We start from the raw sequence: 18728 nt of genomic DNA on the forward strand, positions 1-18728 counted from the left end.
GGGTGAGGCAGCAGGGTGTGTGTTTATGTCTGGCATTATGTAGGTTTGAAAAAGGAAAATGTATATCTCATTTATGTCTATATAAGCTATTTAAATTAAAAATAATAGTAATGTAGGTAAGGACGTGTGCTGAATATTATTGCGTGTGTGGAAAGGGAGGGATTGCGAAGCGTCACACTGCAGCAGAGGCAGGCAGAGCTAGGCAGCTTTAAACTTGACCTAGATTCCCTGGGTGACACGCCACATCGCATTAGCCCACTCGGCCAGACCTGGACCCGCCGGAGCTCCCTGACACTGGCCCGAGTAGACAGGCAGAAAATGGGGGAGCACTTCCCAAATGGGGCTGGCATGCGCCCCACCCCTCCTGCTCCTCCTCCCACCCCCCCCACCCTCCCCCCCTCAACTTCTCTTCACCCCAGACCATCTCCTGCCAATCCTATCCAGCTGACTGAAAATGGTTTAGGGGGCACTTGGCAATGAGGAAAGAAGAGGGGTCTGCCATTTGTTTGTTTTTGGAGGTGAACTTGATTACCTCGTAGCCACGCCTCTGTATTGTTGCAAACATCAGCTAATGCCCCCTTCACCCGGATTCTGGCAAATCAAAACAAACCTCACAGGATGACTAAATCATTACAACTGACGGCAATACATGAGATGACACACACTCATCTTACTCCGGTATCCACACAGCTAAAAGCTAAAAATATTCCTTCCTTAAAAACAACTCCTGCATCAAATCACTGCGGCCGCAATGAACCCAAACACCACGAATAGAAATTAACACATGAAACCGCCAGTTTGTCCAGAGAAGCAGATCAGAGGAGGATGAAAGTGGGAGCATCTCTTCCTCGGCTTAGACCCTCTTTTTGGACGGCACATGATGAAAGTTGGAAACCATGGCAACAGGCACATACACAAGAGTCAGCTAAAACGCTGGCTCTATTGAAATCAAGCTCTGTGAAGTGGCTCTTAGCGCCGCTCTTCTGTCACAGCAATGCAACACTTTATACCATCAAAACACACAGATGCTGACAGCCCAGACTGATGATAATTTACGATCAATGCATTGAACTGCTGCAAAGTAGACTTCTACACCAACAACAAAGGGGCCTGATATGATCATCTCAAGCTATAATGCTGCTCCATATCCAAAAAAGGCTAGAATTATTTTGTTACAGATACATCTAAAGAGTCCTAAAGAGCCGTACAACTAGTCTACGGTGTTTGTGTGAACTCGACCCCTAATCTACCACTTTGATTTTCTGCTCCATGCGTTCAACATCTGCCTCAGAAGGATGCCCTCCCCACCCTGCCCTTGAGAGTCCTCTGACTCGTTCCTAGGATGTTTGGAAATCATTAAGGGGGGCATATTGACTCACTGTCGTCAGTTCAACCTCCCTAAGGGCACCTGCCTTCTAAACCCATTCTACCACAGATCTCCCTTTCATCTGCAAAAAACAGCCCTAAAACCATAATTACTCCATTGACCTTCTGACTGACTCACCGACGTCACTGCATCCTTGAATCTCACTCTAAATTTTGAGGGAGTGATATTTAAGGATGAGCATTTAGTGGGCACAATACCTTAAAAAATTGGTTGTTTATAATTGTTGTAAAGATTTAAATTGAAGAAATACAGTGGAGCCCCACCTTAAATATGTTTTCCCTGCAAAGTATTGCCCTAACAGGATTTTTGGGTGGGGCACAGAGGAGGATTAGGGATGGATGATGAGTGTCAGATTAAAGAGTTCCACAATATTCTTTTAGTAAGCGAGGAGTGCCATCTGGAGGATGCAAACAGTTATGCACACAAGGAATGAATGGTGGGGAAGACCACTCCCAAACCATTTTGCCATCATATGCCCGTTTCAGGGTTGCTTCTGCTAAAATGTTCAAAAAGTGAAATGTCTTTGTAGTGAACCATCACTTACCGTAGAACTTTGCAGACAATAGTAGCAAAGAACATAAATTTCTAACTCAACTCTAAGCAAAAGGTCAGATTCTTGGGATGGGAAGCCTTATATAAGAGCACCATGCAGCCATTTCAGGGTAAAACACATGAAAATAAAATGACATTACTGCAGACTAAACGGTAATGCCATGTTTCATACTAATCTGCCAGACATTAAGGCTTTCCAACATGTAAGTCTGCAGGGGAATGACAGCAGCCTGGCGTGCTCCTTAAGGGAACCTGGGCAGGAAGTTACACACTGTCAGCCCTCCAGTGGCATAAATAATAGATAACCGAGAAGAAGCTGAGAGCTTTTAGCTGAGATAACAAGCCACTCTACATATTACACCCACTTAGACATATCATCTCAAATGACCTGTTCAGCGGATGAGGCCCAGAGGAGCCAGAGCGTCTTCCATATGCTGAGTCAAGAGTGAAGCAACTGATATTTCCACACTATTTAAGCACGCCCAGGGTTTTCCCTACCATTACAAGGCTTAGGCACAGCACCCAAGCAGTTTTGGGGACCACCAATTGTGAGCATCAAAACTAACTAAGTTATTTTTCTCTTTTTCTCTATCTATCTAATGGTTGTAGTTGGTCCTCTATGCACTTCTTTAGCAAGTTCTGTCTTTAAGTCTTGGAGTGTTATTTTTCATTAAGTGCTCTACTTTTCTAACGGTTTAGACACCGATGTGGTAATAATAATGATCAAAATGGTGTGAAATTGCATATTTATTTTACTGAAAACATTTTTGTGAAGAAGAACCCTTTAATCCTCCACCAAATAATTGCACCAAAGTCTTTTAGAAACCTAGGAAAACCATTGGTATGTAAACGGGTATAACAGGTATAACATAGTACAAGGCCTCACCAGCTGAGGGCAGTACTGACCCAGTTATGATCACAGCAAAAGGAGAGCCGAGAAAAGCTTCACCTCAGGCTACTACACCACACCTCCCCCTGGCTTAGCGAGGCTTATCCATCCTGTATGTATTCACACAAAACTCAGCCTGCATTAGCTCAGCTCCATTCTCCATTTATAATGCAACACATCTACTGCTCCCCTGTACTGCCACAGGGTTGTGTGCTGCATGTTAACTGAAATAGCTTGCCATTTAGGCTATTTTAGTGAATGGATTTGAATCTTAATTGGGCACCTTGGCATTAGCCTATACTCACACAAACACAGACCTCTCGCGGGGATACACTGACTTAGTAATCCTATATACGAACCACCTGAGGCTTAGCTGTCAAAACGGCCCAGCATTCCAGCACCAGAGCTTAGCCAATCAAATGATAGCTGTGTGTCAGGGTAACAATCTCCAAGGAGACACGGAGAAAAATACAACAGGGATGTGCAGACATGCAAGCAGGGGCAAAATGATGTGAAGTGGAAAAAAACACAACCTGAGAGCAAAAAAAGAAGATAAAAATCTTTTTGCCGTGAGCAGGAAAATAAATAAACGTGCAGTAAAACTCCACATTGCCAAAATATACTGGTCTAAAATGAGACTAAAACCACCGAACGTCAACGCCACAAAGTAACCATCTATTAAATAAAACAAAAACATGTAAAATGTACCTGAACAAGACCTGGCGAGTCTCGTGTCAGAGCTGCCAGTTTGTCGTGTGAGCAGTGACCCTGTGCCCTGTAGTTACATAAACACTCTGGCCTTGAGGGGGGACAGGAAGCTGGGTGCACCTACATTAACCAACTCCTTTCTATGGCCCACAATGCACTTCATTTCCTGAGCAAGCATTACACATACACCCACAACACATTAGGACTATAATAGGTATGCCACAGGCAGTCTTACATAATGACATGTCTACTTTGTATCAGTGCACCAAAGCTACTCTTACAGTTCTGAAACTGAATTGTTGATTATGTTTAAACCTCAGATAAGGGGATGATTGCCAATTAAATGGTAATTTTAATAACATGGGTGACTACATGACGAGTTTATCTGTGCTTCTCAACCTGAAGCTAGAGGCTTCTAAAAGATTTTCAGAAAAGAGAAACTGTCTTGAAGCAGATTTATACTGGTTTTGAGATGTTATTTTAAGTAATGGTTCAGTTCCCATTTATTATTTTAGAGTGTAGGAGTTTAAGAGACACAGGAGGAGAAGTTCTGGCAAGGTTTGACTCTACGGCAGATGGGGCACAATATCCATAAAGAGCAATGTGATGTTAAAGCCAACCGTGTCCTAGTTACATCCCCCCACCCTCCTCCCTTAAAAAGATGTGACCTGTATCTCTCATTTAGTGAGCTCTGGATCTGTCCGGTACAAAAGAAGAGAGTGTCAGTCATGCAACATGTATTTGAATATTTCCACCAACAGTTACTTGATTTTTCCTCCTACCTATACTGAGACCACATTTGCATGAATACACCGCCAGTGGAAAGAAAGCAAGGTAACTGACTCAAACTGCCTTTTAGAGAAATGCCTCTATTCATTCAAAGCCCTTCCGTACGCACTATGACCCAAATTAGTTTGAAACAATGGGAGAAATGCAGGCGCACAAACAAGCATGACGGGGAGTATGTTGCCGTGTTATTCTCAACAACCTGCTTTTCTAAACGTTGCCTTCAATTCAAATTAGGAACAGATACCAGTTATGTCATGAATAGGTATAAATAGACATGTAAACAAATAGATGCAGATATGCAGATGTTAATCTGGAGTGGAGAATGAAAGCCTACAGTTACAGTATAAAATGAGTCTAACGGTCAAACCTTGAATCGATTAACAGCATGCGGACATGCAGCTGATGGACTTGGAATAAAGGATATGTTCACTATTTCTTTAAGTATGTCATTAAACAATACTTACATTCCCATATCTACATTTTCAAAAAGCGTGGTGGTGATGTCTGTGGATCATACTGAAGAGACCAATAACTAAATGTACATATTTAAAAAAAGGGGGGTATTGCTTTAGGACACTTTTCAACCAATCTAGAGTTGAAAGAATTAGTCAATTAGTTGCAGACATTTAAAACGGTTTTAATATACGATTAATCGTTCATTCAGTCATTAGCTAGTTGTAGCTTCTCAGTTGTTATAACGATTAAATAAGAGTTGAATAATGAAAATGATAGTTAGATACAGCCCTAAACCAATCCTTTAAAAAAAATAAATAAATAAATAAATCTTGAAAGAGTGACTTGGTACGAGGATTTACCAGCAGGGCAGCTGTGAGGCAGACAGTCAGGAGCAGGGAGGCCCGGCCTGGCAGGTGGCCTCGGGTCACAGTCCTCCACCAGAGGTCAGTCTCTGAAACACAAGTCAACAATAAAGAAAACATCCAACTCAATGCTCAACAAATCTATAACAATCCAGGGTAAGAAAAAAGGGAATTTTATTGTCTACTGCAAAAATTGACAGCTAGAGACAAACAGTAGCATCGTTACGCAGATGAAATGTTTTGTTAAAAACACACAAATTTACTGCAAAATCCCTGAAAACTTCCACTGCTTTTTATTTGTACATGAAAGACTTTTCAAATTGTCTGCATCATCACTGGAACAAATGTCACTTGGACAACACAACTGGTCACTCTTCGCACATTCTGGTCTCACCTCTTAACACAACACAGCAAAACACAAAAAGCAGAATGGCTGCAAATATGTTAGGTATACTATAATAATATAATATATATATATATAATAATAATGACAGGGGTGTCCTACATTTCTTGTGAAACATTTGCTAATTGCAGTTTTTTTTTATAAAACATGGAACAAAAAGACGCAGAAAAAACACACAACTTCCTATTGTGTAACACTTCCTCTGATTCACATTTACAAGGCGCCTCCTGCGAAAACTCTACAACACACTTGATTCAATCCAGCTCACGTTTACGTCTTTTCATTCAGGTAAAGATTAAAAGCGATCAAAAACATTTTAAACGCATTTATTTTCCTGCCAAAGTAAGTCTCCTTGGTTAAAGAATCAACACAGTCTCTGTAAGCCCCGAGTTTGTTTCACAAATTGTTCACAAGCCCTGATTGAGAGTACAAGCTCAGCCGGCTGTAAGACCATTAGGACCAAGGCACTTCTCTCTTCGCCAGCCTGCATACAAATGCATGGACATAGCACCGGTGTTGGTTATGCATGAATGTGATCAGACTTCAAACCCTGAAGCATCAAACCCACAAGAACGCTTAGAGTTGTGGGAGACGGTTGTGGATGAAAATAAACGATCGAAAAAGACACTGTTGAAAAAAAGGGCCCTACCAAAGTACATTACATTCTGAAGAAAGAAATTTTGAACCTGAAAAATGACATCTTTCTTCTTATCTCTTGTTCTAACAGAGGATTTTCTTGATGCAAACTGACCACAACTTGCTGCTAATCCATTACAGCTGACATGTCACAGGGGACATTCTAGGTGACATCTGTGGCAGGGTGTCATGGGAGTCAGCCACGTGTCATGCCTACAGCCTGGGGCACAACATGAGGCCAAATTATCCCTTGAATAGGCACATTAGGATATAGGGGTTACAGAACTGTGGAGCAGACCATAAGTCTTTTAGGAAACAATGGACTCGGTATCTTTCTTGACGACATTACCTTAAACACAGGCAAGATTATTTGAACGATAGAATTATGACCAACAGAATAACAAGCAGCCTGTCTCGTTCCCCTAACTTCATATACTTTAAGCCGGTTATAGTAGTCAGCTGTTTATTTTTTATTTTATACATTCACAAATGTTTTGGGGCCATTACAAAATTGTACAGACTTTTTAGTTTAGACTTCCTTTTTTTAGGACTACTTATATATATCCCAAACCATTATTATGCTCTTCAGGTTTGTATCTTTTCCGTATGTAGGAACATTGTCATTCACCTCAGTGCTGCTGTGGGTAAAGACCCACATGACGAGATCTTCCTGAAGTGGCACCTTTTACTTCACCTCGGAGGCACTCACTTGTGACATGATGAGTTCTTTATCTTAACAAAAACTTGAAAGAAGTAATTTATACACTTATAAGGACCAAGGCAGGGAAGAAGAGGAGTAATAAGTTGAGTAATGTCTGAAATCCACTTCCCATAAAAATCACACAACGAAACTTGTGTAAACTCCACACAGCATGCTCATGTTTGCCAACCCAACTGGTCTGATATTGCTTTATTCCCACAGGCTCAGAAGCAATAAAACCAACGCTGCTCGGTGGAGATTTCTCTGAACTAAACACTCACTTCCGACTGTTTCAAAGACTTATTCCTCGTTTTGGGTTCTCATATCCAGAAACTTGTAAAGTAGCTACATAACAGAACTGGAATTTTAAAGTTTTTTGTACACAAACTGTTGTATGAGTCTTCAACATCTCAGAATTGCAAAGACACATTTGAATCTGCTCTAACATCTCCAGTTTGCAGGAGCAATAAGTCATAATTTGTTTTGTTTAATCGACTCCACCACATGAAGGGTGGTTGGTTTTAAATCGACTTTACCGCATGACGGAGTCAATACGTGGCCAACATGTGTCGGCTTGCTGTAAACTGTGTGCTACTGACATGTGCTGAATCTGACTATAGAGCAGGCCACTGAGGTAATCAATAGTATCTATATTGTATGTGGTGCATGTCCATTTGTCTCGCACACACATTATATACGCACCATCATCAGTTTAGTCTATCCTTATGTAAATGGGGTGGTAAAAATAAGAAACACAAGTTCAACATCTCATGAGAAAATGAAAGCTCAGATGGGCCAATTTGGCACAACGTGAACATATTATTTTCAGTTAGTCAGAAATATTTAAATAATAATGAAGATGTTGCTTACATTTTCTGTAAATGTTTTTTCTGTTGAATGAGGTTCATTTTATTTTATGGACCAGAGACTGGACCTAGAACCAGCATAACATAGTTAATATTCCACTTCTGTAAATATGATATGTAAATGTGATATTGCTTTAGTTGTGTTGCTAAAGATTGATGTAATTTTAAAGCTATGATAGTACATGATGTGTCTTGTTCTTGATGTAGACGACACAGTGGGGAAATGTGTGTCTACCACTTGATATTAGGGGAAAAAGTACTCATTTTAAGCGTCACAAAACTGAAGCAAGTGACAATCCGATATAAATTAGTCCTTGTTGTGTTTCAACCACTGAATAAAAATTCCATTAAAACTAAAGTTGCCATGACAACTTCTATTCCCCTGCCCCTACCGGTGAGCGAGAGCTGAGGACAGAGGAGGTAACTAAGCCCACGGAGTAAAGCCGAGCCTCTGCGGACCATCATTTTATTAAGAAAAAGCTCCAACAGATCAGTTAAATGAACCGGAGCTCATCCACCTGAAATGTGAGAACTAACGACTTGTTGAGGGCTCAAGCATCTCGGCTGGATTAAAAAACTGTTTACATGATTAAAATGCAAATATCTAATAATCCAATTTCGATTTGGATATCAATATTTAGAATAAACAGTTTCTTCTGAAAAAAAACAACTGATTAATAAGCCCTATATAAGATGTTAAGTGCATGTTTGTGGGTGAGTTCCTCTCAATTGGTCCAGGCTTCTACAGCTTTGACCTAAGGAATATAATGGAACAGAATGCATCACTATAATAAATATAATGCATGGAACAACATACTTTAAAGAAGGACAACACCATGTGAGGATGTAGGCTTGGTGCGGGGGCAGCACCGCAACAGTTTCATGCAAAAGCTGAATTTCTAGCATGCTGATCCGCCATCTGTGGCAACACTCCTACTCCGTGTGTTCACTGAAAGGCGGCCACATGAGATCTGCCCGGTTTAACATATGATAATCTTTTAACTGCTGTCAAAAGGATAATATTTCGACTGTCTTTTCTGTAGATTTTCTTAGATTTTAGAATTGTTGACAGAATTGTTTTCCTTTTGAGTGGGTTATTCATAGCTTTATGTTGAACTTTTCTATGCAAAGTCCACTTTGCTTTAGTACCATTCACTCTGAAGATGCTGCTGCTGCATGCAGAGAGCAACAAAAGAAAGCATCCTGTGGGAGGCCTTTGGATAAACTGACTGCAGGAGAGGAAAAAAAAGAGATCTCTCTCTCTCTCTCTTCTTATGATGTGTTCATGCTTAGGGCCTCAGATAAGCCAACATCAGAAGACGGAAGTGAGAAAGTTGAAAGCAATGCTCAAGTCTACCAGCACAGCCGGCGCTGCAGATCAGAAACTGGCACACATACGTAGTCATACACATCAGAAACACAGATCAAAAGTACATTACTCTCCACCGCCAAAAGGCTGCAAACACAAACCACCAGAGCTATGACCTCCACTGCGCCAGACCATCTTTCTCTGCTCATTTAGGAGCAAAACTATCAGCATGTATTAATCAACAAACTATTAAATAGATATGTTTGTGGACTAAAGAGCAGGGACACATACGATTTTAAAAAAACAGGTACAACTTTTAAAGTAGCAAATTAAATTTAAAACATTTGTGATATCTTCTCTCTAACAATTCAGCCATGTATAGAAACGTACAGGTCTACTTGAAAAGAGGGGCATAGCAGCCTTTCCTACCGAGTGACTCATTATGTCATCATTTCAACCATGATCTCCTAGGACAAGAGCAGACATGCAATTGCAATGGAAGAGGGCGTGTGTGTGCTCAAGAGGCAAATGAGATTACTCTTATAGCACAGAAAAGTCCATGACAAACTCTGATGTGTGTTTTAATTGTCAAATGGCACAATTTCCACAGCACTAAACAAAGTACTGCAACTGTACGTCAAGTGGCTTTAAAACAATAAAAAAAAATTTTTTTAAACACTTAAAAAATACTTTTTTTTTAAATAAATAATGCTCACTAACTCTCTAGCATTAAGCCAAGTCATGATAATGGTGTTAGAGTAGAATGCTGAACAAGCCAAATCACTGGGAGGAAGTTAATCCAAATAACTGAACAGCATTATGCCACAGAAAGGGATCAATACAGCTCTATTCTGCATACAGCTAAAAGACAGCAGCACCTGACCTAGCACGCTTCCTGTAGTGTGTTTGGATTACAACAGGGGGTGGACACAATAATGTGACCACTAACAGTATGATACAAACAGATTTCTAAGATCTGGAACTATAGTTGTGGTGGGGTCTGTGTCAGACAGGTGTAGGTTTAAATCTGAGGTTGTATCTTAAGCTGCTGTGGATTGCATTATTACATTGCACAAGTGCTCATGTTATTGCGGAATCTGCTCTGCCATTTCTTTACAATTGATAAACAAAAACACAGATCAGTGTCACTTCTGCTATCATATTACATTTATATCACCCAAATTATGTGTGCAATGTGCATCATATGGATGGTGCACTGCATATGGTTAACTGTAGAAGAGTAAAAGGCTTTCATCAACATCTACAACAGCCTTGATGAAGCATTGCTTGCTGACATATTAAAAGAAAAATATAATCAGGTCATCACAAAATGTCCTTCGTCAACACATTTAAAAAGTTTAAGAAAACACTAAACCTGATAAGTAGCCATTGAAATAATCGGAATGATTTGTAATTTAAGACTGCCATGGAGCTAGTGGTGGAGGGGCAGTGCATGCTCTGCACGGGAACTGAAGCATCTCCAGCAACACTGAGCGGCCTGTGGACGCCTGTCCGCAAATAATGCCAGGAAAAAACTACCGACGAACGCAGCAGCCGCCGTAAAAATGCAATTATCGGCCCGATATATCGGCCGGCCGATAAATTCGGTCTATCGCTATAATACATAAACACATCTTGACTGCTTGAAATATAACACAGTATAAATCACTAAATGATACATTTACGGTTAAAACAAGTGTCTTAGTACAAGTAGATCCACTTGCTGCCGTAAATACAATAAATAGTCCCGACTGTCAGCAGGAGACTACAGTGAACCTCATACCGAGAATAACTGCAGAAACCCAACCTGGAGCCAGCAGCTCACAGACATGGGGTGTGTTCAAGGGAGTGGGTCGCAAAGAGGAGTCTGGACCCCTGGGTGACTTAGTGACATTCCAGTGAAGTTGACAATTGATTCATACTGAGATAACGTCCAAAAGGTTTCTATTGCAATCATACATTTTACTTTCACAACGTTTTTTTCAAATTAATGTATGGACAGTTTACAGACAAATAAACAATCTTTCTTGGAAAGTGATCCAAGTCTGTGACATAAAAACATCTGAGCAGCTTTTTTGAGGTAAATGATTAACAAATTTTAAATATCTACAATTACACTGACTCTATCCTTGTGTTACCACCCAGTTACAGTAACTACAGTTGTCCGAACTACAAAATACATTTGCTGGAGTAAGCATGTGGAAAGTCCTGCACGGGTTTCCTCAGGGGTTAGCACAATGAGAGTGTATTTTAGTCATCCCCAACACATCTCTGCCTCTATTGTTATTTTAGACCCTATAATGCAAACACTGATCTGAAACACTGACAACAGTCTTATCTAATGTCAACAATATCCTCACATAGAAAAAAACTGAGAGTCAAAAGCTGTAAAACTCTGTGACAAGATTACAGACAGATTATAACTCAATTTTAACATGTAAAAGCTAAAAAAGATAATCATTTCCCAATATGGATTGATTCTGTCCTTTTCTTTGTATAACAATGTTGTTGCAGTATCCAATACACAATTAATTTGAAAGCTTTTGCCTAAATGCACCTGCATGCCTCTACCTGCATTTCATGATGATTTATGAGGAAATAAATGTTGCCAAATGAGCCATATTCTTACTTCATGCTTGTTCTACATGACAAGGTTGTAAGAAAAAGCTCCCACTGGTTACTTCCTGAACTCATAAATGCGCAACAGCAGAGATTACCTTCTTGACGCAAGTAGTCTGCCATTAATTTTTTTTACTTTTTTGTAACTGCTGATGCAACTTTTTCATGCAAAAAAAAAAAAAAAAAATTAGCTCTAGATTTACATCTAGTTTGCTATCTGTTCACACCACTGCAAAAAGAGCACTGTGAGACATGGTACAACAACTGGGGCACAAGCCAGGTATTTGTCATGTCTTTTCAAGCCCATATTCACAGGCCTACACAGACTTGAACTATGAGAGCAGAAATTTGTGTCCATCCGTTGAGGAAAAAAAAAAAAAAGAAAGGTACTTCCTTTTTTCAAAATGTGCAGTGGCTGATATAAGGATGACAAATTGCAAAAGAGGGCAACGCAATGCACAATAACCTGGAGGCATGTTATTTCACACAGCAAACGTGGGTTTGCTAAGACAGACTTAGATCTTTAACACTGGCTTGCGGTGTTAAAAGAAAAAAAGTGCAGCATACCATTAGGAGAGCACCATTAGTCTGTTCTCCCTTTAAATGCACCTTTAAAAGGCCATGCCTGTACAACTTGTTATTTTTTGGTGACATAAGGAGGTAAAAGGCTCCAGTATACCTCTCTGAACTCATGCCTAACTCGCACACAATTAACTAAGCCTAACTTCAGAGAGCGTGAGATTTTTCAGACAAATTTAATGTAGACGTTACATCACAACTAACAACTTCTAACTAACGAGTTGTACTTGACTAACACACCATCAAATCTGGCTTCATGGGAAGTTTCACTTCCACTTACAAGACCTTTGTTGAGACTGGGCGGAAAAGAAACCGCATACACTACCATGCTAGCATTGTGCAACTGATGCAAAGAAAACTTTTAAAATAACCACCTCCACTGATTGAAGATCTGAATCTAAGTTTTACAGTGAACTCTAGGGAGGAACCAGCGGTAAAATGTAACTAAGTACAATTACTTAGGTATTGTAGTAAAGTACAATTTTGAATCATGCATATTTACATTTCCTGCAGCTTCATACTACATTTCAAAGGGAAATATTGCACTAGGTTTGTTTGACAACTATAGTCAGTAGCTATTTGGCAGATTAATATTTTAAAAACATAATTGTGCACAATAATTTAATAGTACTAGATTTTGCTGATAGTACTTCTTTTATTTTTGTTAATGTATGATTTGTAATACAGAAGTATTTTTACATTATGGTACTGCTACTTTTACTGACCCAAATAAATGACCCGAATACTTATTACAGCCAGGAACACAGTTTAGAATACAACATGTTTTAATTATGCATTGCTCAGAATGAAAATCATTAAACACAAAGCAGCTCTAACCAGCTGTCAGGTGTATGCATTTCCTTAAATGATGTAATCGTAATCCGAGCCATATGGTTACTTTATAACTGTACCTGTCTGTATACTGGAGACGAGGCCAAACACAGCTGATAACCTGCCATTGGTAATATATGGGGCAAGCATGTAACACTCAACGCCTCTGGCCAAATAAAGGAAGAATCTAGCAGTGGAGCCTAACTTACCTTGAGACCGTTGTTCCGAAAAAGGGGAAGTTAACGGGACATCGAGATTGTAACTTAAAAACACAAAATAACAGTAACTTCACGATTCGTGTGTTTGTTTTTCACCGCACACGTTTATGATTCATTATTAATTTTGCCTCCAAGGAACAAAATGTAACACTTAAAACAAGCCAGACTAAATGGCAACCGGTGGACAGTAAATGTGTTTAGTTGAGAAGACAGAAAAAGGCGAGATAAAGTAGTAATGGTCTCTGTTTTACCTTGATGCCAGTAGAGAAAACACTGGAGTCGACGTCTGCCTACCACGTTAGGAAGCCAGCGGTACAGATCTGAAAGGAGAAGAAAAACGATTTTGCTGTTTCCGGGTTAGTTATCGAGCGTCATTGTGACCGTCAAATAAGAGGGGAGTTTGGTTTGTGCCACCTCTGAGCGCGGCGGGGGAAGTTATACACCTTCATTCCCTAACTACAGATAGACCCGCCCGGTCAGTGGAGACCCGCTGCTTTGTTTTAACGTTGTCTTCCACCGGATTAAAAGCAAAGGTCCTAAAACGTCTCTCTAGCCTATTAATATGTCTCACACCTCGGCTTTAATTAGGACTCGATAAAAGCCGTTTAGCTTAGTTGTCCAACGTGAATTTACTTTACCGGAGTGTCCTTGAGCAAGAAGCTAATATAAACCTTTAAGAAACTCTAGGGGGCGCTGTTGTACCATCTGACCCTCCACTTTGACCCCAGAGTCATTTTAAACGACTCTTGATTAATTTACTTTTGAAAAAAATATTTGTGTATGATATTTGTCAGGGTGTTATCGGCATAATAAAAATTAAAAAGAGTGTTTTGGGCATTAATGCAATGTAAGCTACATTTACTAGAGTAGGCTACTATACTGAAATTAAAATTTGAGGTAGGCCTGCTTCCCTTCCGTATTTCCATTTTATGTAAGTGTCTACTTCTACTCCAATATATAAAATACTACTAAGCTACGTTTTACTTGACTATTTTTTCACACTGTAGGCATACTACTACTTGTACTTAAGTAAAATATTTTAATACTTTTTCCACCCCTGATGAACAATGTATACTTTTAAGTTCATCATCAGTTTGGTACCTAATATTATGAAATATACATACATTAAACTAGTAGAGAGTATATCAAATTGTTCAAATCAGCTCAGACCCGCTAGCCATACAACAGTAAAATGCTATCTAGACATGCAGCAGTTCTAATCCAAAAGGGAAATCCTTTAGCATTTTAAGTAGCCTACTTTTACATTTTGCTAAAGTACGATTTTAATTGCAGGACTCCTACTACCTCCTCATGGGAACTGTAGTTGTTTGTCTGTTTTGCACCATCTGTGATGGCAAGACTTCTCTCTATAGCTAGCTAGCTTCTCATTTTCCTATTTTATATGCACAACACATTTGAACTTCTACAATCAGCAGTCCCTTTAAATGCGTTTATTTCCTTTAGTAGTTTACTCCTTATTATTCGTTGTGGTCAGTCATAGAGAGAGGTTACTTATTAAGGCTTTTCAAAGCCTTAGTGGTTGGTTTCAAAGGATAATTGACTGTAACTGCCTATTGCTGCAGATTGATGACAAATCATTTAATCCTTCTTACTGCTGTTCACAAAAGAAATATCCTTTGGGAGGAAATATATTAGGCCTATTTCATTTCTTCAACTACTTTAACGTTTAACAGTGTCAGATATTCAGCTTTAAGAAAACAGGCATCACCCACCAATTAAGCGTAATTCAGCAGCACACCTGTCTTCAATTAGCCTCTGAGTCCTGGCCCTGCACGTGGAGTTTATAAAGTCACTACTTAGGAACCTAGCTAGCCAAATTCATGTAGCCTACTAGAGGAACTTGGAAGCGTGAACGTGGTTGTGTCAGAAGACTTCAGTTAATTTGCTAAGTTGGCGAACCCACCTTCAATATGGTGAAAGAGAAGACTCATGTTAATTTAGTGGTTATCGGCCACGTTGACAGCGGTAAGTCAACCACCACTGGCCACCTCGTCTACAAATGTGGCGGCATCGAGCAGAGAAAACTCGAGAAGTTTGAGAAAGCTGCAGCACAGGTGAGCAATGCCAAGTCCAGCCTACTGTAAAACCCTTTAACATGTTTAGAACCTGTTAAGCTACAAACCATTGTTACTTTACAGATGGGCAAGAGTTCATTCAAATTCGCCTGGGTGTTGGACAAGCTGAAAGCTGAGCGGGAGCGAGGAATCACCATTGATATCTCTCTGCTAAAATTTAGCACTCAAAAATACACCTTGACTATAATTGATGCTCCTGGCCACCGTGACTTCATTAAAAACATGATAACCGGGACCTCGCAGGTAAACAGCGCAGAAGTGCATATATTTATGTAAACTTAAGTTCTTGGGTCTTTTCACATGTTAATGTATTTCAGGCCGATGTTGCCCTTCTGGTGGTCTCTGCAGCGAAAGGAGAGTATGAGGCCGGGGTGTCAAGAAGTGGTCAGACCAGGGAGCACGCCTTACTGGCCTACACCCTGGGTGTCAAGCAGATTATAGTCTGTGTGAACAAAATGGATATGACTGAACCACCTTACAGCCAAAAACGCTTTGACGAAGTTGTGCGAGGTGTGAGTGGCTTCCTCAAGAAGATTGGCTACGACCCCACAACTGTGCCTTTTGTTCCGATTTCTGGCTGGACTGGGGAGAACATGATCACTGCAACTCAGAAGGTAATGGTGTTTTGGAGTTAAAATGTCATCTAGATGCAACACTTATTAAAGGAGATAAAAACTTCTCTCTACAGATGCCCTGGTTCCAGGGCTGGAAATCCAGACAAAGGGAAGGGAATGCGAGTGGGAAAACTCTACTAGAAGTCCTGGACTCGATTCACCCACCAGTGCGCACCATCAACAAGCCTCTTCGATTGCCTCTGCAGGATGTCTACAAAATTGGAGGTTAGAATTTTTTTTAACTTGTTTTTTTTAATTGGCTCCAATCAAGCAAATGAGGTACATGTGTGCAGCAGAGGGATGGGGTGGGGGTAAAGATGGCAATGTTTGCATATAAAATGCCTTTTTAAATTGTAACGACTGGATTTTGATTAAGTCATTTTGTTCATCCTTCCAGGAGTTGGTACTGTGCCAGTGGGTAAGATTGAAACTGGCATCCTCAAACCTGGCATGACCCTGATGTTTTCCCCTACCAAGCTCACTGCTGAGGTGAAGTCCATTGAGATGCACCACCAGGGGCTGCAGACGGCTCTGCCAGGACACAATGTTGGCTTCAACATTAAGAACGTGGCTGTCAAGAACCTGCGGCGTGGGGATGTGGCTGGCAATGCCCAGCAGGATCCTCCGTCAGATGTCAGCAGCTTTGAATCTCAGGTTGGTGGTAAATATTTCAAGTGTAAACTTAAAATTTGCCTCCTTGTGTTGATGAGGTGTTTATCTGTCCATTAGGTGATCATTCTGAACCATCCAGGGAAGGTGAAAGCTGGCTACTCTCCTGTCCTGGACTGCCACACAGCCCATGTAAGCTGTCGCTTTGCTGAGCTGAAGGAGAAGCTCGACCGGCGCACTGGCAATAAACTGGAGGACCAGCCGCAGGTCCTGATGTCTGGAGATGCTGCTACAGTCAAAATGGTTCCCATCAAGCCCATGTGTGTGGAGAGCTTCTTCACTTACCCTCCCTTAGGTAAATCTATGTCCCCAAAAAAATTCTCCTCATGTTCACTTCTGCAATGTTAATTAATGTTGTGTTCCCCAGGTCGCTTTGCAGCTAGAGACCTGAAGCAGACAGTTGCTGTAGGTGTCATCAAGTCGGTGGTGAAGGACCATGGGTCAAAACCTCTCCACAAAGCCCAAGTGTGTAAATAAAGTTTACCAGTAAAATCTGGTATGGCTGCTTTAAATACATTTGTGTAGTGACAAGTATTTATGTTAAAGTGATTCCTGTGTTAATGTTAAAACCAAAAGCTGTAGACTTGGATGGTAAACTTTGGTTAAAATGTACTTCCTTTTTTTCAGAGAACAAAATAAAGAATTATTTGAAGCTTTGAACTTTGTCTTGAATGTTTAAATGTTAATGTAGAAACTTTGTTTGTTTTAAATGTTAAAACAAGTGGGTTTAAACCAGTCCAGGTGGGTAAAATGTAGCCTGTTTGTCCACCTTACAGGAATAGTTTAGACAGAAGGGGAAATTAAGACATGCTTGTAGGGTTAATATGAAGCTACCAGTTATTAGTACCTCAACTGATTAATATATGCACATTAAACCAGGAAATTCTGAGTTGTGCTAATTGAACTTTCATTCTGAAAATTGGACTCTTGAAATGCGAAGCATCTCAATTAAAGAACGTGAATTGGCACATTTGAAAAATGTATGGTTAAAGTAACTTTAAGCGGTTAAAAAATGAATTTGCCTTCCAAAGGAAAGTGCACACCTGGCATGATAAAGCACAAAGCAGGCTCAGTTACGTACAGCACTTTTAATGATACAATGGGTTTTGTTCCTTAACATGGGGGGGGGGAACTGCAACTCAGTGAGGACTGGGTGAAAATACATGGGCTCTCCTGAATTTTACAAAGTCCACTGTGCTAGAAGACATCTCTGGTTCACAGGCAAACCTGGCAATGTACTGGATCCAGTAACATGGAATGATATTACATTACTCAAACTTAAAAATTCAAGCTCATGAGGTTTTTACAAGACACTAAAGTTAATGTAACATTTCTAGCCTATCCAGAAAATCAAGTTATTGCTATGATGTCCTTGAGTTTCCTGTACTTGTCATTAATAGTGGCTTTAACAGGATACCTTAAGTCCTGCTTAATAGTGGCTCTTCTAACCCTGAGGTGAGCGTCTCTGAACGCAGCACTCCACTCAATTCCAGTCATTGTTACACCATACACAGAAAAGGTCAAAGGAGTGTGGAGATGGCGTCGAGTTCACACAAAGCATACATACAGTGTAACCAGGAGTAAATCAGTGACCTATAGTGAGCCACAGGCTTTGATATTCCACCACACAGTAGCAGCAGGTTTCTATACTGTAAAACAACCATAATACGAGTACACACAAAGCAAGCAAGGAGTACATTTAATGTTTTCATCTTGGGGAAGATCAGTGGGAGACTCCAGCCTCTTCAGTCAACTAAGGTGGTAAACAGGGACGCAAGACACAAATAGTGACATGACCTATTTCACATTCCTTTTCTTATGTGACCTCTTTCCAGAAATATAAGCTAAGAATTAATTGAGGGGCCAGTAAAATCAATATAGATAAAATTTCCCCACCCTGATGCTTAATCTGACAGGTAGAGAGAGCATTGGTACATGTTTTGTACAATAAAACATGTACACTCACACATATATATATATTTACATACATACATACATACTATATATATATATATATATACACACACATATATATATATATATAT

At 40.1% G+C, this 18728-nt stretch overlaps 2 protein-coding genes across 2 annotated transcripts in view; one reads left to right on the forward strand and one right to left on the reverse strand.

Annotated features, from left to right (window-relative positions):
- The window catches only part of fam49bb (family with sequence similarity 49 member Bb), a 34007-nt gene extending 20219 nt beyond the window's left edge, over positions 1–13788 (reverse strand). The window contains exons 1-2 of the mRNA XM_034862194.1: positions 13556–13788; positions 5141–5232 (exon numbers count right to left, since the gene is read on the reverse strand). The gene's annotated coding sequence lies outside the window, so the exon portion shown is untranslated. The remainder of the gene's footprint in view (positions 1–5140; positions 5233–13555) is intronic.
- Positions 13789–15110: 1322 nt separating this feature from the next.
- si:dkey-37o8.1 (uncharacterized protein LOC407641 homolog) lies at positions 15111–17339 on the forward strand. The gene is made up of 7 exons (XM_034862494.1): positions 15111–15379; positions 15464–15643; positions 15718–16014; positions 16089–16239; positions 16412–16668; positions 16744–16978; positions 17051–17339. Exons 1-7 carry the CDS (start codon positions 15236–15238, stop codon positions 17158–17160), a joined length of 1374 nt encoding a protein of 457 aa, XP_034718385.1. The 5' UTR covers positions 15111–15235; the 3' UTR covers positions 17161–17339.
- The last annotated feature ends 1389 nt before the right edge of the window (positions 17340–18728 follow it).

Source organism: Etheostoma cragini, chromosome 22, assembly GCF_013103735.1.
Source record: "Etheostoma cragini isolate CJK2018 chromosome 22, CSU_Ecrag_1.0, whole genome shotgun sequence".
In the NCBI taxonomy this organism is placed as follows: domain Eukaryota; kingdom Metazoa; phylum Chordata; class Actinopteri; order Perciformes; family Percidae; genus Etheostoma; species Etheostoma cragini.

What these genes read in the sequence shown, in the direction of transcription:
- si:dkey-37o8.1 (XM_034862494.1), top strand. Translation starts at nt 15,236, where the DNA reads ATGGTGAAAGAGAAGACTCATGTTAATTTAGTGGTTATCGGCCACGTT. An exon ending in TTGAGAAAGCTGCAGCACAG is followed by an intron (nt 15,380 to 15,463) that starts GTGAGCAATGCC and finishes GTTACTTTACAG; the next exon opens with ATGGGCAAGAGTTCATTCAA. An exon ending in TGATAACCGGGACCTCGCAG is followed by an intron (nt 15,644 to 15,717) that starts GTAAACAGCGCA and finishes AATGTATTTCAG; the next exon opens with GCCGATGTTGCCCTTCTGGT.